This window comes from Apis mellifera, linkage group LG10 (assembly GCF_003254395.2).
Source record: "Apis mellifera strain DH4 linkage group LG10, Amel_HAv3.1, whole genome shotgun sequence".
NCBI lineage: Eukaryota > Metazoa > Arthropoda > Insecta > Hymenoptera > Apidae > Apis > Apis mellifera.
In genome coordinates, this window is record NC_037647.1 from 2,229,796 (window position 1) to 2,256,693 (window position 26,898).

At 40.8% G+C, this 26,898-nt stretch overlaps 1 protein-coding gene and 1 non-coding gene across 5 annotated transcripts; one reads left to right on the forward strand and one right to left on the reverse strand.

The window, feature by feature from the left end:
* Positions 1-9,749: 9,749 nt before the first annotated feature.
* On the reverse strand, positions 9,750-9,821 carry TRNAP-CGG. Its single transcript has one exon. It is a non-coding gene; the product is annotated as a tRNA-Pro (tRNA).
* A 3,355-nt stretch (positions 9,822-13,176) lies between these two features.
* On the forward strand, positions 13,177-25,738 carry LOC412475 (knirps-related protein). Of its 4 annotated transcripts, XM_395932.6 has the most exons (4): positions 13,178-13,633; positions 13,807-14,011; positions 19,146-19,223; positions 22,180-25,738. In XM_395932.6, exons 3-4 carry the CDS (start codon positions 19,146-19,148, stop codon positions 23,362-23,364), a joined length of 1,263 nt encoding a protein of 420 aa, XP_395932.2. In that variant the 5' UTR covers positions 13,178-13,633; positions 13,807-14,011; the 3' UTR covers positions 23,365-25,738. The 4 variants fall into 4 exon arrangements, with proteins under 4 accessions (XP_016769753.1, XP_006559125.1, XP_395932.2 ...); XM_016914264.2 differs by lacking the exon at positions 13,807-14,011 and having other exon boundaries at positions 13,177-13,633; XM_006559062.3 differs by lacking the exon at positions 13,807-14,011 and having other exon boundaries at positions 13,177-13,348.
* Positions 25,739-26,898: the final 1,160 nt, after the last annotated feature.

The following is a 26,898-nucleotide window of genomic DNA, read 5'->3' on the forward strand; positions in this document are numbered from 1 at the left end:
GAGTCTGTTGTAATTTTACAAGAGTTTTCTTTCCTTTTTCTTTCAATCAAATCAATTAAAATTCGTTAATTATTTCCAATTAATTCTAAAATTCAGGTCTCCTTCTTTTCTTTTTAACTTAACTCGTTAAATCGACACGCTTATTTACATATAAACGCGAAGAACAGAATATCGATAACAGATAAATTCTTTTATTAGAATGAGTAATTTGTAAAATCTACTTGCGAATAACAAGCGTGAAAATAAATTAATTCGGTTATATATTTAATATATCACTCGCTACAGAAATGAATCGAGACTAGCTTATAATTATTTTTAATTATTATAATTGCTTAATCCATATTGATTCCTAGATAGATAAGAGTAAGATAAAAAAGGGATATAAATATTATATCCTCGTAAAAGGAATTAAGCATAATGCACAACTCATTTAAAATCACTTCTTTATCTTCTCGAAATCAAAAGCCAAACTTTCCCAGGAACTCAATACAATTACTTCAACTTAATTATAGATCACACCTTCCTCGAAGTTATTATAATGCATGCATTTATTTCACATAGACGAAGAAGAAGAAGAAGAAAAAAATATCCTATCGTAATAATTCGAATCTAATAACTCGGCCGTCCTTCCTCCACCACGTCCAACCTCTAAAACCCATCAATCACGTTTGAAAAACCCGCGCTCGCGCGCACAGATCTACGCGCCGCGATCCATCTCAATTGGTATACAACGGCGGCGAGTGAAATATAATGTCAGCCGTTAATGAAAACGTGGAAGAAAAAAGGGTAACGCGACGTTAAACGACCCGGGGGATAATCCTCTGGACCTCTGGGTGGGTGATAAAGATGCCTCGATTCCACGGTCTAATTACCGACGATTATTCCATCGAGGCAACCAACGGTGGCCCCCCTCCCTCCCCTCCCCCCTCGACTCGCGTACACGCACGATGAAGAAGTAAGCATCGACTGTTAACCGTCTCGGGCAATTATTAATCGCGTCTCAGGCTAATGACGAGCGGCCCATACGTGGCGCGCGAAAGGGCCAAGCCGTATGCTAATGAAGAGGCGAGAGTAGCCCCGCGACTCTCCTTTATTTTTCGCGCGGATAATGTAACTTTGGCCGGCCGCGGCGAGTGATTAGCATCGGCTCTCTGACTCGCCTCGCGATGAGGCTATCCCTCAACAAGGCCACGCGGGATAGGTGCAGAGGGGAATATTCCTCAATGTCGCGGTAGCCGATGAAGACCTCACCCGGGGTAGCTGTGAGCCTTGACCGCGTGCTGCTCGCGCTTCATATATATATTTTCTTGGGAGGAGAGGATGAACGATGTCAAAATTCGAGAGAAAGTTGGAGAGGATGATGCGAGGGCACGCGTATAAAAGTTTATCAAGTTTGAAAGGGTTTCTGTTTCTTGTTTCTCCTTTTTTCTTTTTGGTAAGATAAGTGGTGATATAATTTATCGAGCGAATATATGGTGAAATTGATTGAATGACGAATGGAACAGGTTGGAACAAAGGAGGAGAGGATGCTCGATGAACGATGTCAAAATTCGAGAGGAAGTTGGAGAGGGTGTGAAAGGATGATGCGAAGGGTTTCTGTTTTTTGTTTCTCCTTTTTTCTTTTTGGTAAGATAAGGGATGGTATAATTTATCGAGCGAATATATGGTGAAATTGATTGAATGATGAATGACAGGTTGGAACAAAGGGAGGAGAGGATGCTCGATGAACGATTAAAATTCGAGAGGAAATTGGAGAGGGTGTGAAAGGATGATGCGAAGGGTTTCTGTTTTCTCCTTTTTTCTTTTTGGTAAGATAAGTGATGATTTATCGAGCGAATATATGGTGAAATCGATTGAATATTTTTATATTGTGCGTTGAATGGCAGGTTGGGACAAAGGATTTCAAAGATTTCTTGATTTTATAAGGAATACGCGTGGAAAATGAATCGTGCCGAATTGCGATTTATGCAGTTTTTTTTCCCATTTCGCGCAAACTTCATTTCATTATTAGAGATATGATATATTGGATAAAGCGTGGTTACAGCGACGTTTATTTATTATATCTGACAGACTTTCTACGTAAAAAAAAGTTATATTACAAGTTCGACAATTCCATCTTTACCACTCGCGTGATTGATATTTCTCCTCGCAGTTTCTAATTGCTTTATGTTCTTTTTTGATATAAAATTGTGATATAAAACAATTCTATGGAAACCTGAAACCGTAGGATTGATAACTCCATTAATTATTTCCTTCAATATACACTTGTTATAAAACTTTCTATCGCAAAAAGCTGACTTTCTATTATTATCTTAAACAAGTTGCACTATACGATTACTATACACGTCATTAATATTCCCTAACAGTTTATTACATCGATCTTTCTCATTTGTAATTTTGTTGAAAACAAGTTGACGCATAATTCTACAAATTTTACAATACACGCTCGAAATAAGAATCGAGTGAAAAACCGACGATCAATTTCCCTAAACAACTCGATTCAATCGAGTAGTAGGCATCATCGCGGTGAAAAGACGATACGTGCACGTATCGTAACTAATCGAACCAATTCACCGATTGACAATCGAGGAATCTATTAACCACACGAATTCCGACCGATGTATACACGTTAATTAATCATATCGGTCAACCGATTATCGTTCACACCAACACACGCGTTTGGATATACGCGCGTGAAATTGATTTAAGATCGACGCGGTTGTAAACAGTTATTTAAACGGAAAGAATATCGGGACTCTTCCGAACGTGCGAACGAACATCTCGTTACGGTGTTCCATAGTCTATCTGGATGGAAATGGAAAATGGCAATGCTATATGGTTATTGCACGACAGTTGCAACCACTGTCCCCCCGGCAAAAATGCCACCGCTAATCACAGACAGATCGTCCGATCGTCGGGGCCCTTTCGGCACCGTGGCAATAAAATCGGATATCGTAACGCGCCGCAACTCATCGGTGCATGCTCATTACCGGATCCGTGGAAGTAGCAGTAAAGTGTACGAAGTAATTCAAACGGGGCATGGACGACGTATCCGGCATCGACGTGTCGGCGTGTTATTTCAGAGGCGTCTCGTTTGCGTGGCGCACAATTTTACAAACCGTGAAATACGCACGGGGCGGGGACGGGGATTGGAAGAGTGTTAGGAAAAAAAGAAAAGAAAAGAGAAGAGAAGAAAAAAAGGAAGGAGCGAAGCGTAATTACGAATAAAAGTTTCAATTAGCTCTCTCGGGCTAAATGTGGTCATCACGGTTGCCGTGATTCATAGGCCATATAAACTGTGTGTGCATAGCCAGGGCGCGTATACAACGTCGGGATCGGCGAAGGATGATGATGATGATGCTTACCACTCTACCTTTCACTTTGTTTTCCCGAGATACCTCGGCTAAATATTAACCTCCGTGACAGAGATGCTTTTCCCGCGTGTGTCGTGCGTCCCGTGAATCGAATCATCGAATACAGCGTATGGAAAATTCATACGCTTTCCAACTCGAATGTACGGGGTGATTTGGAAATATAGGGAGAGACGAGGGGTTGATAAAATAAAAATATCATCAACGAGTATTCTAGAGTTCTTCTCCTTTTCCAAGTATCTTCGTTAGTAAATGGTTATCCGATTCTCTTGACTCAACGTGTTAGATCTTTGTTGTTGAGATTTTTTTTAAAATCTGTGCACAAGAAGGAAAATGAATTCAAGATCGATTCGAGGAATCCTTCGTATTTCCTTGCTTCTCGATTCAAGGCGTGCAATAAAATATTTTGAGGCACGAGTGGAAAATTGTTTTTAATCGTGCATAATTCGAATTTTTAGCGTGTAAACTCCTTGAAAACGTTGACACGTATTTCTAAATTACCCTGTATACATTCTCTCCCATAACTCCTTAATTCCGTCGTGTATTACATTGTAACGCAAACGACGGCAAATTAAACGAAGAGATACCGCTGTTAAACGTCCCACCGTTGACGCATCCCATAGTTTCTTCCCATTTTTCTCTCTTCCCTTCTTTTTTGTCTCTTTTATTACGTTTCAATCACCATACCACGTCGTTACAAACGATATTTTTATCGTGTTCGCAAGGAGTGCCGCCTATTCTACGCGAAAAAAATTGAAGCTAGGCGAAAAACATGAGAGTGGAACGATGCCAACGATTCTTTCCACTCTAAGATACTCGAGATGCTCGATCAAATAGTTACAACTTCCGCGCAAAGCTGTTATTATTATAACGTTATTCGATCTTCGCTCGAGTTTCAATCGAGGCTTCCACGATAATCACCCGTTCTGAAAATTTCTTGCGACGATGAAGCTCAAAGAAATCAGATAAACGATTATTTCGATCGGTCTTCTGGATCTCTGCTCGTCGATTGACAATTAATCGCATCGCTTTTCTCATTTTTTCTATGATATTTCAGAAGCATGCTTAATTTCCAAAAATAATTTGATCTTTAAAAAGAGTGTAAAAGCTTCTATGAAATAAAATTTGGAGATGCGATCGCAATATCCATAATCCCAAAATCCCAATCTCCATAAAATATCAATAAAATATTCTTCTCATTCGCAGAAATAGTCACGATCGTATCCATAAATGTAAAATATCTTTTTCTGTCAGAATTTCATCATCCAGATAATAAGATTACTTTGCGTAAATCACAAAATTGTCCATACTTCTTACGCAAACCCCCTCCGATGCATCGATCCTTGACCATGAAGAGAGCGAGCCTCTCCTAGAGATCCTCCACACACCAACAAGCTTCGATATTAGCTGGAATTCTTGGGAAATTCTATCTTCCGCGATGCCCACAACCGAGAGAGTATCGTCTCGTCTTCTCTAATCGGGACTTTACGAGCACCCTGTATTCCGGCATGCGTGCCTCGTGCGCGACCTCAGCCGACCTTAGCCGACCTCTCCCACATTACCTCGTCCACGCACCTCGGATAGATGCCACGACGGAGAAACTCCTTCTATCCAAGCGTGTATATGCACCGGGATTACCCCACGACGAGGACGACGACGACGACGTCCCTCCACACGTCCGCCAAATTAGCTCTCGCTCGTGTCTGTTTCCCGTCGATTCCTCTCCTATCCCCCGACCGTACGAGCGTACAAGTGGGTACATACTGTGTCTGGCGAGAGTTGAGTCGGTGAGTTCCTTTGAAAACGTGCCCCGAGGAGAAATTTTCGCGGGCACGAGATTACACCGGGGTTTCATCCGATATCCCCTGACTGACTGACTCGAGACGACGCATACTGCACGCATAGCGTAGAAACTCCTCCTCGGGAGGAATTCTTCCTGCTGAACCATCTTTAATTAAACTCCTGACACGATATAGCTCCGAGGGGATCCAGCTACGTGCACGAGACACGGGAACGATACCGGGGTGAAAGTAACGACGACGCACGAAACGGATTGATGATGTTGATTGATGGTGATAACGTTTGGCTATTTCTTTCTTTTTTTTATCGGTATGAGGACGATTCCGTTTCGTCCATTTTATTGAAATAAAAATGGAATTTGATTGGAGTTCAATCACGTGTCCAGAAAAATTATTTAGTTGTTTCGGTTGAAAGCTGTCTTGATCTTTTGCGAGTGAGTGAGAATTATAAACTGTTGAAGTTTTCAAAGGGATAGAGAAAGAATTTTTTAGCACGATCTAACGCCAACAAGAAATATGACACGCGTTACACGTCTTCATCTTCGTTCTTGCCAGAAGGTTTCCGTGCGGATCCGTGGAAATTTCGTTCGGTTTCTTTTCACAGTTTCGAGTTCAGTTAACCCGGGTTTCCTGTTTGTCTACGCTGGCCAGCCGAGAAAAAAAGGTGATATCTGCCGAAAAATCAAAAACTAGATTGCCGCGTTTGCCGTGGCGATTAGCGGCCGATCTCACTAAATGGCGAGACAAACGGCGAGGCCGGAGCCTTCTTCCTGAAAGCAGCAAAAATTCCTGGCGCGCGCGAGGGAAGAATTAGCGAGAGGGGAGGCCTCGATTCCCATGGAAATTCCATTGGCCGGTTGTCGTTACTCGCTCGTCTTAACGAAAGCAACCGGTGTTTGACTTGAAAATATTCCACCGGCCGTTTAATTGGCCGATAAAGTTAAGCTGCAAAACATGGCCGCTGTTAAACGTGGCCAACGGAGGATTTCGTGTCTGTAAAAATCCGTTCAACGTCAACGCGTCGATATTTTATCGTTGTATAATCTCCACGCCAGCTCAGGAGCCTTCAGAGCGCATAAATGACATCGACCTCGGGCTGACCCGGGTAATTGAAAGAGGTGGCCGCGAAGAGACTTGAGTAGTAACCACAAGCAGGCTTGGCCACTCGTACGTAGGTGCAGGTGCGCCTCTGCTCCATGTTTCCACGAGTGTGTACATGTTGTGATCACGAGTGTGTATACGTGCGCTTTTTTTACCCCGAATCGAAGAAATTTAACTGCATTTGTCGCATAGAACGGAGCCGAGAGAAGAAAGGGAAGGAAAAATAATAGGTCGAAAAAAATAGGGTAAGATACTTGAACGTTGCTAATTTTGGAAATCTCTGAGCCCTTTACTATTTTACAATTTTTTGATATAAATCCGTCTTATTTTATTAGTAGAGATGTACAGATGAGAATATAGGGAAAATATAGGGAACCCTATAATATTCCAAAGTTAAAACGTACTAAATCGAGACGTACTAACGATGACTAATTTTATTAATTAAAAAAACCTACTCTGGTTCTTCGCGTATTCCCTCGATATTAGAAACGTTTAAATTAATTATTCCAAATTAACATTTCTCTAATCGTTGTTCATTAGTAATATCTTCTTTACCTAAACTTGCACGGTTTTATGCGATACGAAACAATACCGATATAATATAATTTTCACGTAGAGAAAAATAAATTAACGACTCGGCCCTAATTGCACGTTCAGAATTTTACGGTTGATCCTGTCGTACATGTGATGTGGTAGACAATATTATACGAATACACGCATAACATACACCATGATGGGAAGAAGAAGGGAGAAGCGGTAATTACTTTGAGCGTGTACGATAAAAAATCAGGATAAAATGGTGCCTTTATTAATTACGTATTACTTAATCACAGAAAAAAAAAGAAGCGTAAAGAATGGAAGCGCATCCTGGTTAGATGAAAAAGAACCCTACTGACTAAAATCGCATGATCGCGAACTATGGCAATGCCGTGGCCCCGATCGTTCCGTACATTTTTGGCCAAACATTCACTTTTAGAAACAAGGATGGCCCCTTTCGCGTTGTACGTCTCGAGACGTTGCGTAACGCTTCGTGCGGACTTTTTTCTGCCCGCTTTTTTTTCGTCCGCCTGTCAAGTGTCGAAACTTTTGCCCCGAATTAACTACGATTGTATACACGCGGATTCGCGGCTGTGTCGCGATGCACAATACGACTCGAACGACTGCTTCATTATGTAAAGAGAGGAGGGGGGAAAAAAAAAAAAAAGAAGAAAAAGAAGAAGAAGGAAAAAAAGGAGAGAAGCATAACGCAACGTCGTGTATTCAAATTGTTTACACAGTAAACATAACCTAGCGGACTACCAGCGTAACCGAGGAACGTTGTGAAACTAACCTATCTAAAGTATTGGTCGTTCTTTTATCCCATCGCGAGGTATCTTTTAATAATTGCAAGAAAAATAGACTTTTATTCCGTCCATATTAACGCTCTCTATTAATCTTTCTATAAAATCTTTAATCGTTCTAACGATTTTATCGTAACAAATAATTGTGAATAAATCGGTGTCGATCCGATAATTATAATCAGCCGACCTTGGTAAAAATCCTTCGACTGGCTAGGTAATAAAACGCGTTTCGAGGACGAATATTTTGATACGTTTATTTCTGTCATTACTTGACAGGGAAAGGATCCTCGCGAATGAATTTACACGACGGTGGAGGGCGTTGATTATCCCGTGAGTAAGAGTTAACACATGGCAGATTTCGATAATTTTTAAAATTCGCGTCATCCTTAATGTACTCTATCGATCAACCATGGTCATCCATATCCCGTTTCTCATATTACCTTCTGTTTACTCGTATCTTATGCCATTCGCGCGACAGCAATTTTTCTTTTCTTTCCTCAAGGATTTTCAACACACGGGCATTCGAGCGTGCGTGTATCATCGAGAATGTTAATCCCGAAGAAATCGATAATTACGAAATGGATAAAAATATCAAATTTCGTTGAATCGTAATAAACAACACGTTACGTGATTAGGTTACTCGAAAGTTGTGCGTGAATTATTAGAATTATTAGAGTTGTTAGATTTATTAGAAAGGGTCTTAATGGAAAGGACAGAATACACGAGCACTAATGTTCGTGGAAAGAAATTGAGATGAAAACAGGTTTCAAAAGACATTATCGAATTGCATCGAGGGTGTCGGAAACAAGAAAGTGACTTGCGAATTTGATTAAATAAAATTGATGCATTCGCTCATTTAGAGGAGTAATTTCGCAATAATCATTGGCGACTCTCGACTTTGATGCATTAATTTCTCGGGAAAAATCGACGTAATAGCATTGGAAAGCATTGTCAAGATTAATATATACTAGAATTAGAATATCACCAAAGTGGGACATGTATGTATATATATAAAATCTTTTTATATATATCTTGGAATCTTGGAAATCTTGGAAAAAATCTTTTTTTATTATATAATAAAAAAATTTAACAAACATTTGCCAAATTTTGTCATTATATAAAAGATACTCGACCAACCTTTCAAAAACTTCTCGAGATATTCTAAATTTAAAATCAATGTTAATAATATTCCGTTGAATACTTAAAATTCTATGATTCGATTAAATCAAGTTATATTTTATACGAGATACGAAACTCATAACATACACCGAGACATTGCACATATTTTTTTTCTTTTTCATCTTTAAAAAAAACGAGATAATATCTTAATATTAAGTAATCTACGGCAACGGTTACACGAATAGAAGATTACACTTGAGTTTCTTTCAGATCCATTACCAAATCACGACGAATTAACTTCAGAAGAACTACTACTATCTAAAATGACGAGTTTAAAATTTTTTTATATTTGCAATTACTAAAAATGTGCACAAATATTCTTACATAATTAATATTAAATTATACATGTGCGTATCTAATTATTTTCATTATAACACATTAATCATAATTATCTACTACTATCTAGACATAATAATTTAGACATATTTACTCAGATCAGCAGCAATTCTTCTACCGTTAATCCTTCGTTTATAAAAGTAATTGTAAATTGATTAAAATTTCTAAAGTTTCGATTTAAAAATTAAGAATAAATAATTACAATAAATGATAATGATATGCTAACAAGATACATTAGAACATTGATAAACAGATGAAATAAAATTTATAAAATATCGATAAATATGCAAATATGCAAATTCCAAATCGTATAACTTATAGCAAGTTTTAAAAAAAGAAATGAGTAAAAAGTCAGTTGTCCAATTATAATTATCAAACGTCAATGAAATAAATATGTTGTATTATATTCCAACCATTATTAAAAAAAAAAAAGAAAAAACAAAAAAGAAACTACCAAAAAAAGAGAACAACAATTTACAACAACAAATCAAAAAAACAGCGCGAGACATTTTGGAGACATAACCTCACTTACGCACGATTGTGTGCTCTCGAAACACAGCGTCGTAGTTGAAAGTGTTGTTGTATACGGTTGTTGGTAAAAAGTAAAAGTAAAGAAATTCCACGGGCTCGTCCGGGATTTGAACCCGGGACCTCTCGCACCCGAAGCGAAAATCATACCCCTAGACCAACGAGCCGGATATTATTTTTTGTTAAACGAGTAGAAAAACGCCAATTAACGCGTACAATAATCTTTATCTCGATCGACTGAATTATAATAATTTATTACACGCACGCATTCTTCGCGCTTGACACGTGTAAAACAAGCGATCAAACGCGTGGATAAACCCCTATATTTTCGAGAATATATATATCATCGAATCATTAAGAGAGGCGGGAAAAAAAGATGATCGAATTATGGGGAAAAAAATAATCGATACGCACATTCTTGCGACTCGTTTCCCTAATTGATTGCCACCAGACTCGTCTCTCGTTTTTGCTACGACTATCGAGAATTCCATCATCACCATGAGAAGAAACACGATTGTCCAACGGATGATGGAAAAAGCGTTAATTAGCTCGTTTGAATGGGGGCCGGGGAATGCGGTTTTCTCAGAGTTGGTGCACGTGGCGCCACCTGTGGTACAAACGTTGCATTCGCGATTAGCATTGCGTGCCGCCTCGGCGTCCCCGCAATTGCCCTGCCAGCAAGAAGATAATCCCTCCGCGTTTCGATCTCTCGCAACAAAGTAGAGGAAAGGTCAGAAACTGCGTGATTGCTTTTCATCGCTGCAACGTAATTATGGTCGCGTCAAAGTCGACGAGGTAGAAACTTGTTGCGTTTCTAGACGCGAGAGAGACGCCATGAACCGCGTCCGCTTAATTCTCATCTCGATGTACACCCCTTCTACCGGAAGTAGATGTTCTCCACGAGGAAATATAAACTGTAGCTTTAATTTTTTTTTTCATATTCAGGATTACAATCTCATTCTCTTGTTATAGTTGAGTTTTAAAAGCGTTCGTTCTTCAGGTTCAACCAAAATTTATTTTTCCCTTTCTTTATAGAAAAAAATTTTATTCGAGATAAATAATCCGAAATAAATAATAATTTAATTTATCGTTGCATCGATATTTTAACGATTATTATAGATCATTCGTAAAGAGGAATAATTTTATCGTGAAAAAGTAAGAGGCTTGTTAATTTATCCTTTCCTACGAAATATAATAGATTTTTTTGCATAAACCTACGTCTGCGATAACGATGATGCAATCGTTTGACAAATAACGGAAAGATATCGCGATTTTCTAGATAAATGTAAGGAACGATCTGAATTTCCAAGCAAATATTTAAAAAAAAGAAAGTAATACGTACATATACATCTCCTGCAGATATATTATTCTTAGAATTAATCATAAATATAGAGTGAAATAAATAATGTTTTTGCTTCATTTCAGCTGGTAATATTTTGCGCTTATAAATGTTAAAAAAAAATGCAATTAAAATATAAAAATATTTACAGGAAATCTCGAGGATTATTCGTTATTTACAAAATTTTCGCCAACGTATATCATGTTTGATATTCATAAAGAATTAAAATTAAAGATTCGTGACGAATTTCTTTTAATTTCGTTTAAATATAATTATTAATCATAAAAGAACAAATATTAAAATTTCTTTTAATTTTCATCTCTTTCACGAAATATTGCCCACACCGACTTGCTTCTAGTTAAACATTATTTATTTACAGAAAAAGTGATTTTACGAGTGTACCAGATAGTTAAATACTCCGATAGTTAATATTAAATTTTACGATATTTACAAACGTTTTTTTTTTTCAAAAGAAAGAAAAAAAGAGGGGGAACAAAAACGATTGCAACGTGAAAAGTGATACGAAATATATTAATATCGTGGAGAAAGACGCCTCCGAGGGATCGTTCTAATTATCATCTTGATAACACGCAATTAGTTAACTACGTTGCTACTACCTAGCATGTGCAACGTGGATAGAAGATGATAATCACCAGAAGAAACTAAACCACGACACTGACCTACGAGAATCCCGGTGAAAACCAAGTAAATTTTCGAAACGTGTTTTTGTCCTTTGTCCCGGGATCGTTGCGCAATCGAGCGGCATTTCGTGAAATTAAAACATGGAAGAAATGAAAGGCGGCGATGAGGAATGCGCGGATACCAAAGCATCTTTCATATATCACCAACACAGAAACCCCAAAGGTGTTATCGATCATTAAGATCTCTATGATCTACGAGCAGCCGTGGTTGTATCTTCAAGGACACGTGCAAAGAGAATCGTGTTACTCGGCACAAGTACAGGGTATTTCTTTTAAACTAATTTTAGCGACGAGCAACGCTATGAGTAATTGTGAATCGGTATCCCTCGGTATCTCGAGCGTGTTAAAAAAGGAAGAGAGAGAAGAGGAAGAGGGAGAAAGACAAAAAAAAAAAGAAAGGAACTTTAGTGTGGGCAATATAAAGATGCAAGGTTAATCCGCAATTAAGCTCGTTTCTTTTCCCCTCCTCTAAAAATGTTACATTCGAAGATAGTTTATGACAGCGTTTCCGCTATACCTTGTATTTCTTTCTTCACGTCGCCTCTCTTTCTTTTCTTTTCTTTTTTTTTTCTTTTCTTTGCCGCCAATCTCGAAAAATAAATAAAAATGGTTTGCCAACGAACAAAAAAAAAAAAGAAAGAAAAAAAACATGGAACGTGATTTTAATTCAATCTCGACACGATTCGATTCTTGCATAATCGATTATTAAAATCTTCCTCGATGTTTGAAAAAAAAAAAAAAAAAGAAACGAAAGAATGAAAATGGAAGTATATCGAAGCATGAAATTAAATGAAATTAATATTAAAAATAAAATAATAAAAATAATAATAGTAATAAATATTCGATAATAACGTCATTAACATTCATGACCCCTATTATCATACAAGCAACCTGTAATTATACATTCAATCAAAAGCAAATCGTACAAATATAAATAAAAGTTCGACTCAACTTCAACAGAACTTCAAATAAAAATACTCTCGGACAAAAGAAATTTCTAATTTAAGAAATTTTATCTCTATTTTATCATACTCGTTTGTACCAAGACAGTTTCAAGATAAGAATCTCGAGAAGAAAATCGTGCGAGGAAATTGCGATGAATTGGACAGGAATTAATGATACTCGAAACGTTTCACAAAAATTCAATTCATCGACAAAATAATATCGAACGAAATCGAAGACTATTTGACGCGAAAGGGAGGGAAAAGGTGTCGGGAACCGCGAGGATCGTTATCAATACCGTCAGCTCCGGTGTGCAAAGCCGTGTATACGTCGCAGGTCCAGCGGGGGCTCCTCGAGAGGGTAGGAGGTCCGTGCAAAGGAGGAGAAAGAGAGGCGAGGAGAGGGATAGAGCGGTGAAGCCCCTCCCTTGTACCCCCTCCCCGTGGACCGAGTGGATCCCTCCGATCGTCCAGCAGGACCCCCCACCAAAGGTACGAGAGGACCCGCGGCCCACCTGTGCCGCGGATGGACCCTGCACGCTTCTCCGCTGATCCGACGCACAGTGTGCCCATAAGGCCCATTCGATGTATACTTACGAGAGCGCACGAGCCTAGCCAGCGAGCGAGCGAGCGAACGAACGAACGAACGAACGAACGAACGGAGCGGCCGACCGATCGAGCGAACGAAGTGGGACCGCAGAAAATAATTGGAGGTGGGGGCTGATTCAAGAATCGACGTGGACACCCTCGCCTTCCAAAGTCATTCACCTAACGGTCATCGCCGCGTCAAGAATCTTCTTCTTCTTCTTCTTCTTCTTCTTCTTCCACTTCTTCTTCTTCCTCTTCTCTTCTCGCCACCTCTTCTTCCGTCATCCGGTTGGACCCAATGGTGATACCTCGACGAGGTGGTCCTACGATGGTGAATCGGGAACACGACGTTCGTACGATACGTCGGGAATAGTGGACTCGGTTTTCGGCGGAATTGCAAAGGATCCGAGGTGACGTTTTTTTGGACAGCAACAACAAACTCGTCAATCGTGAACAACGTGAACAATTGTTCTCAATTGTGATCCCGTTTATTTGAATTTGTGTGATCGGATTGAAATATTGTTTTATTTCTTTTTTTTTATTTTTTATTATTATTTGTTTTTGTTTTGGTGCTGTTCACCAGACACGGAGAGTGAACTCTTTGGAAAATTTCCATGGAACTTGTGCTTCACATCCGACGCTTCAAGTGACTCCGTTCGATCAGTGATCGTTGGTGATTCTGTTCGTAACTGTTCCTAATATGTTGTGATGACAAAGTGTCGGATGCTGTATCTTATTTGAGGATCGTCCGTTTTCATGAATCTCGCGCAGTGTTAATCCCGTCCAAGGTATGTGATCATGTCATGTCATGCCCGAGATCGGTTCAAACTTGGAACGAACGATTCCCCAATCTGACAACTGGCAATTACACAGTTTCCTCATCGCGGTTTCAATTCGAATGGCATCAACGCTGTTAATAACAACATAGGATCGGACATTTTCGTCTCTCGTATCCTCTTCCACCACGTTGTTTCGCGGAATCATCGTCACGTTTAGAAACGAAACGGTACGCCTACGAGTCGAGCAGAAGAACCGAAGGACAGAGGAGGTGCGTTTCGTAATTCGAGCGCGTGCTTGTTGTCGGTTTCATTTTCTTTGTCTTTGATCGCGACACGCGAAAAAAATCGCACGATTTCGACGATATCTTCTAGTTTGTTCACTATGTGTCCAACTACGGAGGAATATCCATTGAAAAACTCATTCCTGGCAAATCGATATAAAATTATTACAACTTTAACTATGCAGTTATCTGGTTAAAGAAAACATTTCCTTCTAATTCTTCTATGAAAACAAATTCAAAGTTTCGAGTTATTGTTTCTCCGGATATTTAAAAATCTTGTTGTATCTTGCAACTTTTCTTCTGTTAATTTTATAACATTTCCTTCAATCATCACGTGAAAATCGATAAGAATGGACGTATCGAGTTTTTCCTGCATTTTCCATATCGTTCGTTTTATTAATTTTCTCGACAAAATATCGTATCCAAAATATAATATAATACCGGTTTCACATATTTTTGCAGTTACTTTTTACATTCCTCCATAGTTAGTCAATGCAAGGATATCAAGTGACATGATAAGGCCGAGTCCACGTCCGAACGCCTTCAGGCATTGTGATTAGGCTAATTATTCGATTCATTAGACACTCCGCAACAAGATTATATCGCTTCAACATTTTAACGATCGAATACATATCCCCCTTGTTGTGCCCGTCGTTAAAGTTGAAATTAGAGTGAAACGAAATTGTGACATGTGTCATTTGGAAATATTTCATAACGAGGCTCGCATTACGAGGCAGGACGAAACCGCGATGGAGAGATCCAGCAGAGGTGATACTACGAGGTGCACTGCTGTGTTACGCGCGTTGCGTCGCGCGTTTCTGCCACCAGCATATTATTTGACAACGATACAATAGAGCGATGCACGGTGCATTGCGCGATAGTTTGATAGAAATCTGAATGAACCGAGTATCGAAGAGCGATGGAAATAATAGCATCGGAAACAGACGGTCCATGTTGGATCGCGCGAAGGCCGATCGCCGGAGCACGCGTTGCGGAACGCCGTGTTTCGTTTCGAAACACACCGGAAGTCGCTCTCTGCAAAACTGGATCGCGCCGCTTTTCGAAGATGAGAAGATGAGAAATAATATGCCGCTCTCATCCCAAATACTTTCCTCTCGAAAAGATCGTATTCGATTCGTAAAAAGAGGAATATTTTTCCTTTCGTTTCGTACAATCGTGGATGAGATTCAACGTCTCGTTCATTCGATTCGTCGGTACTCGAAAAACGTGGGCAAAAAATGCGAGCGACAATGACCGTCACTTTTTATTTTATTACTTTTTATTTCATTAATGGCCCTTCGATAATTGCAGCGGCAAAAGCAGTAAAAAAGTGACCTGACCTACCCTCACTGATCCGTTCGGTAAACTTGCACAGCTAGCTTTACTGCTTTAAGGACGAGCCGTTTTTCGCCAATAAAAATAACGGTTTCAAGGAACCTTTCCTCTCCTTTTTTTTTCTTCTTCTTCTTTTTTTTACAAGCCCGAAGGTGAGGCTTAAAAATGAAACATAAGGGACGCAAGTTTAAAGGGAAGAGGACCCGTAGCGTTGGGGTGTACCGTCGTATACAGGGGGCGATTGTCGGTGCGTCATTTCGGTCGTAGAGCGTAATAAATAGTGCAGAATCGGCGAGTTCTCGAGAACGGAACTAAACTCCATTTGCCAGGAGGCATGCGTCGTGGGAAAAAGGAAAATTCTTCTACCGTTCCGTGTCGCTCGGACGACGTGCCGCGACGAAAGTAACGAGGCGTCGGTCATTTAAAATAGTTCCGCTAAAACAACCGTGCGACGACTTTCACGCGCATGTAAATGAAGAAAAAATCCACCGATTCCTAAGAAACCACAACGACGTCGATTGGACGTCGTTTTACGGTGTCGTCGTTTAATTAATGCGCGGAGCGGCGTGGATAGTGACTGGCCGCTTTTAGCAAAATCCTCGCTCCATTGTGTGTACGTGTGTACGCGCGTAACGTCTGCGGCATAAGAGCGCATAAGAAGCGGAAGAGCAGAGCGTGGTAGGTGGTTTTTATCGAGAAGGTCAGCTCTAGAAAGGAGGACAATCACCGGCCGAGAACTAAGCGCTTGGATTGATCCCTTTGAATCGATTTCAACTCGCGTCGCACTCCTTCTCGTTCGAGAGAGGCTGTGTGGTGTCTTTCCGTGGAATCGAGCGATGATCGCCGCCACTATATTGGCGGGAGAGCAGCCGATCGCGCTGAAAGTTACGAGCCGCGCCAACGTTCGTTACGATTCTCACGGCTTCGATCGGCGCACAACAATCGCTCTCGCCCCAAACGGATCTCGTGACGATCCCCCACTCTCCCTCACCCCCTCCTCCTTCCTCCCCCATCATCCTGACGACGAGCGCGTTTCCAATACTCTTTTCTTTGCGAGAGAGATGATCGAATGCGGGAAACATTCGGGATACGATCCAATTCCTTGCCGAACCCGTTGTGCACACGTAACAACTTTTGAACAAGAGGTTTCAGAAACTTTCTCTCCCCTTGCAATTCGCTTTTCTCCGTATTATCAATCTTCCAGCGAATCTCTTATTTGAAATAATTATCGCTCGTGCATTCGTCAGATGCACAACAGGGTACATACACAGGCAATTTCGTTAAGTAATTTCTCGAACAGGATCTATCGGCGGCGAATAGCATCGGCGGGTTTAATTAATCAACAATTTTATTGTAGCAGCGGATAGGTCGTAATTAAAAGTCATTTGTTGGAACATTAAATCATCTATCATTTCTTTTCCAGTCGTGTATATTATTCTGTTAAAGACTCGACAAGAACGGCCGCGTATCACCGCGCTCAGGCCGTATCCGTTGCGACACACGACTCGGTAACAATATGGCTTAAACGTTGCAACCTCGCATCGAAACGTGAAACGTTCGAGTATGCAGGCACCCTCTGAATAGCTCACCGGATGCACACCTGCAATCAGTGCAGGTTGCGAGAGCTCGGGCGCATCGTCAAGTGTTAGCTCGACTCGGGAATCGAGACAATCATTTATTAATTAGTGGCGCAAAACAATCATTCCGCCGAGCCCAATAAGATGGAGCGGAGATACCCTTTTTAAAATATCAACCAAGCCTGGAGGGGCTGCATTCGAGCGATAATATCTTATCGTTTAAACTCTATTAACTCCGAAATTTCACTTGTTCCAACAAGAATAACCAAAAAAAAAAAATCGAAAAGAATCTCTCTTATTAATTAAACAAATTTATGATAAAATATAACGAGAACGTCATTCGTGAGTTGACTCTTGATATTTTAATTGTCTTGCCGTTCGTTCTATCCTATTTATAAATACGTATAATTTTTCTTTTTTTATCTTTTTTCGCGCCAAGGAACCAACTTGCTACAATTTCTTCCCCATTTCAAAAATATCTTTTTCAATTCGAGAGATGTTCCGGCCAAACAACTCGAATAACTTATCGCATCTTTCTCCAGTGTGTCCAGTTTCGCAGTGGTTGATCTCGCGGGTGCAACAGTCGAGTGCAATCGTCGAGGTCCACCAGGCAAACCGCGACGATTGCCTCACGTGGACAGGCCAGTTTTTCCTCGCGATTCGAAAATGTTCTGTAGCAATACCGTTACCACGAATCCAAGCGAAAAGATCCAACTAGAAAACGATCGCACTTGCGTCCTCATGCGGCCTCGTTCATCCGATAAATTTCGCGACGAACAAGCGCTTCGTCGAAAGCGCTTCGTGCCTCCTCCGGAAAGGAAAGGAAAGGAAAGGGAAGGGAAGGAGGAGGAGAGGAATCCCGGGCTCTTAGGCTGAACGAGAAAAGAATCGAACGCGGAATTAAAAGTATGCGTAGGCACGTCGAGGCGTCGAGCGTCCGCGAATGAGAAGTGTCAACGACTGTGTAGGTCAGGAAAGAGAGACTCCGTTGATCAAACAATCGATGTCTCTTCCATTAGCTGAGATTTACTTTCCCATTTAGCGACAGTCTGTCATGTATGAAAGTCGCCGCGGGAGACATGCCGCGAAGAACCTTCGGGCTACGTATGTGGGTCACTACTATTGTCCTATATTCCATTCCTCTTCGACTCCCTCCTCGTAATTCGCTCTATGCACACACGCTCTTAAAAAAAAAAAAGAAAGATGAGAGAGAGAAAAAGAAAGAAAAAGAGAAAAGGAAGAGCGTATCGACTCGACGAAAATGTGACGAATGGATGTGCACGAAAATCGTTAAAAAAAATAAAACGTCGCCTAAAGTGTTATGCAAATGCCTTGACGATTTACGAGCTAGAAAAAGATAGGGGGATAAAAGCGACGAGGTGTGAAAACGAGACCGCGGCGGGGCCTCATTCTGTTTTCTGGACGAGCGGCCAAAGAAGGCGAAAGGAATTGGCTTAGACAGAGAGAGAGAGAGAGAGAGAGAAAGAGAAGAGGGGGGGATCGCAAATGATAATAAAGAACGACGGAGAGGAGAGGGGAAGAGGAGGAGGGGAGGGGAAAAAAGCAAGTGCACGAGGGTTTTCCGCTCGTTGAACGTAACACGCACCGCTTTGCCACGATCCAGCGATTCGCGCTAAAACCGTCGAATTACGCAACGAGCTTCTTCTCTTTCCCAATCGGTGCGATCGGTTGTGGGCGCACGATAAGGCTCGCATTGTGATTTTGTCGAACGTTTGAAATATGTACGCGAGCGAGTTACGCGAGCGGGGACATCGATTTTTCTCTTCCCCTCCCCCCTCGTGGATTTCGTCATTTACCGTAACGGAAGCCAGTAATCGTTCGAAGAATTGCGAATCCTTCCATTTCGATTTCCAATTTTTCTTTTTTTCTTCTTCTTCTTTTATTATAACGGGATGAATTCAGGAAAGAAGATTATCTTTTGTGTTGCAGATGAATCAACAGTGCAAGGTGTGCGGCGAACCCGCGGCAGGCTTCCACTTTGGCGCGTTCACCTGCGAGGGCTGCAAGGTGAGTCTTCTTTTCTATGGATCCATTCGACGATACGATACGATACGATACGGGTTTCTTGGAAATTTAAACGGTCGAGATAGCGATCGAAGTGTTGGAAACGATATTTCGTGTCGACACGGGGATAATTGAAAGGTCAAACATCGACTGGTAATTCGGATTCCAAGTTTTTTAGTTTCGATGGGTTTCTTTCTCCTCGATGGAGAAAAATTCTGCGTAAGAGAGATCGTGAATGAAAAACGGAATGGAACGTTAAAAATTTTCCAACTGATATTCTCTTTCTCTTTCTCTCTTTCTTCCCCTCCTTCTTTTTCTGCACGTTCTGTTCACGGCGATCTTTTCCGCAGTTTCGCAAAGCTGAGAAACGGTGATCGCTTTCACGAGCCGCCTCGTGGCCGAGGTTAAACGTTTGACTAGGCATGCGTGTCAACGGGGGCCCCCCCGAAAGTAACAGCGACCATGTTTGGCGAACCGATGAACGGTCGCCTGTGTAAAAGGAGAGCCGAATTTCTAACGCTCCAAGGGAGGAACAGCGATCGAGTTGATTTCTCCTGTTTAAAATGATCCACGCGGTATCAACTTGGACGTTCACGAATATTTCCTAGAATAATTACAACAAAATTAGAATGAATCATTGCGTTAATCGTATTAATATTTTTGAATTTTTATTATTAGAATTATCGTGTGTTACAATAATAACAAGAAAGCATGCGAATTTCAGAGTACATTTCTATGTACAATTTTCAAATAGGATGTCTGAAAATCACATTTAAAAAAATGACTCGAAAAAAGAATAATTTAAAGCGACTTTCGATCGATTCAATCGGTTCAATTGATCCAACAACTTTTTACTTCGTTCCCTGTTAAAAAGATCCAAAAATCGAGAAACGGATACGGATTGAATATCCTTGAAAGAAAAATGAATAACCGCCGCGAGTCGAGCGTAAAAGCAAACGTTGGCAGGAGAGTAGGGAAGGTGGAGGGGAGGGCTGACATGCTACGATGGGCCTGAAAACGAAAATAACGAAACGAAACAATGTCGAGATGACGTAATCGTGAACTAGGGCGGAAACAATTGTGGCAGACAAGTGCGAAGCGCCGGAAGCACCGCCTCGAACCCGCTCCGTGATCCGAACGAATTGACGAAACGCGCGTGCACGTGCTCGAACCAGAAACAATGTCTACTACGCCTGTTGGCATAGATCTGTCCCACGATCGAGATATATCTCCGTCCACGGTGAAAACTCGAAGAGCGCGCGCGACGGTCCTTGGCGGCGTTCTACAACGAGATCGATCGATATAGTCGACTAACGAGCAGCGTGATTCGCGGTTATATCGGGTCGCGCTAATGAAAAAGAAAAAGAGGAAAAAAGGGAACAGAAAACAGGTGAAAACCGGCACAATGCTTCATTATCGTCGAAACGATATTGAGAACGAATTTCTGCCGCCTCTACTTCTTCTTCTTCTTCTCTTCTTTTTTTCCAGAGCGTGAGTCAGAGATATCCACGTTTCGTTAGGCCACGAAAGTTCAGGCCGTGTGGCGTAATTAGCCGGTCTATTTATCGGGCGGTTTTCGAAAGGAAACCGTAGGTAGCACGATCCAACAACTGTGCAAGGTTTTGACGATGAAAAGACGCTTTGCGGCGACTTTGATGTGGTGTCCGTTTGCATAACGCGAGGAACGAGGGGGGGGGCGTAATAACGGTAGCATTTTCTCGATTGTGTCATCTCTCTTCTGAAACATAGCGTATATTCTCCCGTGGATCGGGTCCCCTTGTTTCCTTGCCAACCTTAGAATTAACCTTAGACAACATTACACGACGATATTACAACCCGGGACGTGGAGTGAATTTTCCGTCCAAGAAAACGCCATCTAAAATGCACAGATATACGCTTTGAGATAATGTAATTTAAAACAACGAATTAAAAGAAACGTATCGATCAATGCGAAGATTATTACCTTCGAATCTGTCATGAATTCGCTATTAAATTATACGATAAAATTCATATATTCTAATCCTATGATCCTATCCGATAAATAAAAGTGGAATACGGGACGTGGGTCTCGGCGAAGCGCGCATCGGGACCACTGGGGCGCAGGAAGAGCTCGTTTTCAGGACAAACGAACCAGAAACGATTAATAATATAGCGTGCGTACGGGCAGAAAAAGCGAAAGTGCACATCGCGTACGCACTATGTTGCCTGTGTGTCTCTTTAAACACCGATCATTAACTTCGAAGGACGAAATTTCTTATCGGGTTACGCAGGAAATCGTAGGTGTTTCAGGGCGCGTATACACCGAGCCCCGTTTTTTAAACGTACAATACGTTCGTACGTTTGATTCGATATCTAGGAACGAGGTCTTAAATCGCGCCGGGTTTCGTAAGACGTATACTTTACCATAAGGTCTTTCATTCGTTATTTTTCGTTCGAAACACATTGGAATGTAATGGATCGGAACACGAGAGGTGTTTTTCGAGAGGTGTGTGTCGGAGAGCGCGTTGGAGAATCAGAAAAGAGAAGAAGAAAAAGGGGGCCGACGCGGAAAGGCAACGGTGTCGGAATCGTGAAATTGCACCATTTGGGCAATTAGCGCGAGCACAGTAGGCCGCACGCGCCCACACCGACTCGCTTCCCGCTGCACAACATGAATGAGACAACGAGAGAACTCGCTGTTATAACAACCGTCTAACAACTTTGCCATACTCATTACATAGCGAGCACAATGCACGTTGCGGTAGCGACGATAGATCTCACAACCAATCTTTGACCTCTGAATTTGCATTTAAAGAGCATTCTAGATTTTGTTCCCCTTTGTAATCCTCAGCTGAAGCTTGATTCCTTTTACCGCCGACGTAATTAACGCGAATGAAAAAAGAAAAAAAAAAAATTATCATACCTGCGCCGATTCATTATCGCATTAATAACGAAACGTATTCCTTCTTCTATGTTTCAGTCCTTTTTCGGCCGATCCTACAATAATCTGAGCAGTATCTCCGAGTGTAAGAACGGCGGGGAGTGCGTCATCAATAAAAAGAATCGAACAGCGTGCAAGGCCTGCCGTCTGAGGAAATGCCTACTCGTCGGCATGTCGAAATCGGGCTCGCGATACGGGCGTAGATCGAACTGGTTCAAAATTCACTGTCTACTTCAGGAACAGCAGCAGCAACAACAGCAACAGCAACAACACTACCAACAGACCCTGTCCAACCAACCGCTCACGCCGCAACGGAAACCAATGAGCCCTCCGATAGGCCTCCACCCGGGTCAACGAAAGGACGACGTGCTGATGCTCGGCCTGGACGACTACAAGAACTCCACCTCCCCCAGCATTAGCTCCCCCGAATCGCACAACAGCGACAGCTCCGTGGAAATATCCGAGAGAAGAGCGGCCTTCTCGGGCCATCCAGGCTTCAGACCTCTCCACTCGCAGCTGCAACCCTCGGTCGCCGATCTTTCGGCGCTCAGCAAAGAGATGATGAGTTTACCCCTCGGTTTCCACCTCGGTGGGATGTCCCTGATTCCACCCGCCTTCCTGCCACCGCCAAGCCTCACCATGTTCTCCCCCTATCATTTGTACGCCACGTCCCACGGAGCTTCCCATCCCTTGGTACCCAACCATTCTTCCAACCTGCTTCGACACTCGCCAGTGATCGAGGACACGAGCAGTACGATCAGCACTGCAACCACCACCACTACCACCACGATAAGTATCGATAGCAAAGACTCGTGTGGAAATAACAACAACAACAACAACAACAACAATAATAATAACGATAGATACGCGCATAACAACAATGTGCAAACGAGGCAGAGTTCGAACGAATCGGAGATCGGAGAAACGTATACCAAACGATTCTATCTGGATGCGGTGTTAAAAAGTCAGAGAACGCAGGAAGGTTCTACAGCGGCGTCTACGAAGGAACATTCCGAAAACGAGTCGCCGATATGTAGCCCGGGATTGGAAACGGATTGTCCACCTCCCCAGGATAATCCCATAGATCTGTCCATAAAGTCGGCCCCCACTTCCGTGACCGAGGAAACGGAGGAGGACGAAATCGACATGGAGAACGTGAGCGATCGGGACAGTCCTCCTCTGAAAAGGAAATCGGTGCCTATAGATCTGACGACGAGATCCTAGAGAAGGCAACATTTACTTACTCGCTCTCGTTCGTCGAAACATCGTTTCGATCCGCTCAACAAACAAACGCAATAAAAACGGAATAAATGGATTTCGAGCGTAAGGAAAAGTAGTTGATCGATACGCCAAATACGGCTATTACGTGAGAAAGGGGCTCGTGATAATCAATTACATTCCCCTTTCTCTGCTCCCCTCCCCCCTACCGGATCATGTCAATCAGGAAGGCTCAGCGGGTGTTCGAATATAGTCGAGCAAGAATTTCCCGGAATTCGTTCGAATTATCTTTAATTGTTGCGTTCAGAGCGAGAATCGACGGGATAACTTTTGATCGCGGAGACAAATGATTCGCGCGCCAGCCTCGCAATTCCCGGCATAAATATCCGTGCCAGTTGAGAAGAATGAAGGATTTAACGTCTCAATTCCGGGTAATCACGGCGAGGATCGCGAGTCGCCGATCGATGGCTTGTTGCGCAAAAGCCAATCGACTTTAACGAGAGTCCTCCGCTTTAATTAACGAGCGCGCGCGCGCGCGTGCTCGAGAGCGCGGTAATCACGTAAGACGGAACGAGACGGAGATAGGGTGAGATGGTGCGGTGAGGAGAGAGATAAAGGGAGGCCAGACAACCGGCGTCTGACGCGTTTGCAGAAGCGGGAGAGCGACCACGGTGCAACCGTGGTGCATCGGTTGATAAACACGTCAAACTGCGGGGTGCACGTGTTCGGAACGTGCGTTACAAACCGGTGTACACGTGTAGAACCGTTGCCAACCGCTTTATCTTACAAGCGTTCGACGCCTGCCAATGTAAACGCCTCCGTCGCTGCCGCTTTGCCACTTCTTCTCTCTGCTTTTGTCCCACGTCTATTTATTACATCCTTGCGGTTGAGGAATTTTCGACGATGATACGATGAAGAAGATCGTAATCGCACGAGAGCCGTGTGTGTTCGCCGGATGTCCATGACGAATCCAACGAACGTTTGCCTTGGGAGGGAGAGAATTTCGATCGAATAAATTCTCCCTGCTTCTTTTCCTTTCCAAGGAATCCTTCTTCTCGTTCGAAATTGTGCGTGGACGATACTTTTCCAATCTTCGTTGGCCAATCCTCTAGGAGATTCCTCGAACACAGATTTGCTTTTATTAAGATATTAAGTCGTGTGCGATCCGAAGTCGCTTGAAAAAGATGCTTTTTTAATTCCGCGGGATGCTCGTGTTTGATCGATACTTGAGAGATTTCCGGAGATGCAAACGAGATACGAGACAATAAAGAATACTATGTATTTAATCGTCCTCAACCGTCCTTCCACCTTATAATCGTTTATATAAGGTATGATGTGTAAATATCAAGCGGGAACGAAGGTATTTTTTTCGCGTTTCTTATTAATCGTGATAAATTAAATTTTTACAGTGCAACGAAAAGTATGTCAATGATATCTTCATACTTTTCGTTATGAAAGTAGTCAATAAAATGGCCAGTACTTTGTTTAATGAAATTGTTGATTATATTATCGATATCGAATACGTGCAATCGTAAATGAATTTTATTTAATTGATATCTATGTTCGTACACGGGCACGCTATAATTCCATTTACCCAAGTATAACAAATAAGACGGGGACGAAAATGTAAATAGTAGCTAGGCAAGATTTGCGTGAATGGGACCCGGGCCAGTACTTACTTGTATATAGCTAATAGATAATAAACTAATAAATTACAATGCTCGAAATAATTAGAAAATGTGATCAAATATTAGGATTAAAAAATGCTATGCGTATGTTGTAAATTACAAAATTGGTTACCAGATATATCCGTTAAGTAATCCCCTAATTAATTTGAGCAATGTATTTAACGAATTTAAACGATTATGTAAATCACTTTTTTCTTAAGAATGAATTCATGAATTTATCCATGAAATACATATGATATCAATATGATATTTTTCATGCATTTCTAGATATATACTAAAACTCTGCTTCAAACTAATGCCTATTGAATATAAACCTATGCTATATTTCACAAGTAAAGTACAAGTCTATAAATCCCAGGGCCCTTATATTTGTAAATATAAATTACCTTTAAAAGACACAGTGAAGATTGCAGTGTAAAATTTTAATCAGAAAATATTAGCAACATTTATACTTAATTTACTTTGTTGTTTGACAAACACTTTTCAAAGCAATTTTGTGAAAATTTTTAACGCAATAACCATTAACTAGTAGAATTAGCAATTTGTTAGAAATACCACTCACTGCCACTTCAATTAGTTAATATGTAAAATTAGAAATGAATTATTGTACAGAATTTTAGTACAAAAAAACTACAAACATATTAGCAAAAAAATTATAAATTGTTAAAAATATATGATTAATTTGAAATTAATTGAATGTTATTTTCAATTTACTCACATTACTAGATTACATCTTTGATGACATCTGTATATCATACGATTATATGGATTCCAGTGGATTATATAAATTATAGATGATTCCTAAAGAATAAAAAATTGATTATTTTTGATAAAAAAAAATTTATAAAAATATATAATCGAGAAAAGAATTTTTATATTTTAACGATTTTTCAAAATATTCTATCTTAAAATAATAACGATTCGTGTTAAATATACGAATGAACGAACAGGAAGAGAATTTATATGAAATTGAGAAAATGCAAAGATATGTATGTAGTATATTCAAATAACAGAAAACATGGCGGTGCTAACATGCAACATTTCAACATGAATATTCAGTATTTCTTGACATAAATTCTGATCGTTCGAAAATGAATATACATATGCAATAGACCATGTATTCGCAAAGAACATTAAAAATTTGTATTCAAATAGCAGTTATATTTGGTAGAATATATATTTTCATGATTTTGTCTGTTCTACATATTGAATAGAACGGGCACTTGTGTAGTACGCGGGAGAAAAATCGCATGCGCGCCAACCGACCATAATTTTCGCAATATCTTTGTAAGAACCGCAAATATTACGTGATCTAAGTACAGTAAAGTCAATATTCTTACGTTATTACATAACTCACCTGTAAATCGACGTATATTCACAAATAAACCGGCAAATAATCACACTAAGTTGCACTGACGTTTCGCGCCACACCACTTGTCTAAACACACCGGAAAAGACGGAACATGGAACGGAAATGAAAAATGAAACATTCGAAATGGACGCTATACAACGCTAATCATGTATAAATAAAAAAATGTTTCAATTTGCAATTAGAATAATTTTCTTAATTAAAATGATCATGTAAAATAATATTTTTTTATTATAATGTAAATTGTTCGAGTTTCTAAAAATATATTCATCGTTATCGATAAATATAGTTAAATTAAAATGTAAATTGACAGTATCCGGTTCGGATTTTGAAATTGTCGCGTCATGTCTGAATAATTTGAATATCTTTTTCATTTTAAATAATATGTGTTCATAGTTCATCTTATTACAAAAAATGTGAATAAAATATAGTTTCATAAGACAGTTATATTTTTTGTCAAATATTCCAAAAATGATATTACAA

Excerpts from the sequence above, each read along its gene's own strand:
- LOC412475 (XM_016914264.2), top strand. The coding sequence starts at position 19,146 with ATGAATCAACAGTGCAAGGTGTGCGGCGAACCCGCGGCAGGCTTCCAC. Across the intron at positions 19,224-22,179 it reads TCACCTGCGAGGGCTGCAAG|TCCTTTTTCGGCCGATCCTA; the intron begins GTGAGTCTTCTT and ends TCTATGTTTCAG.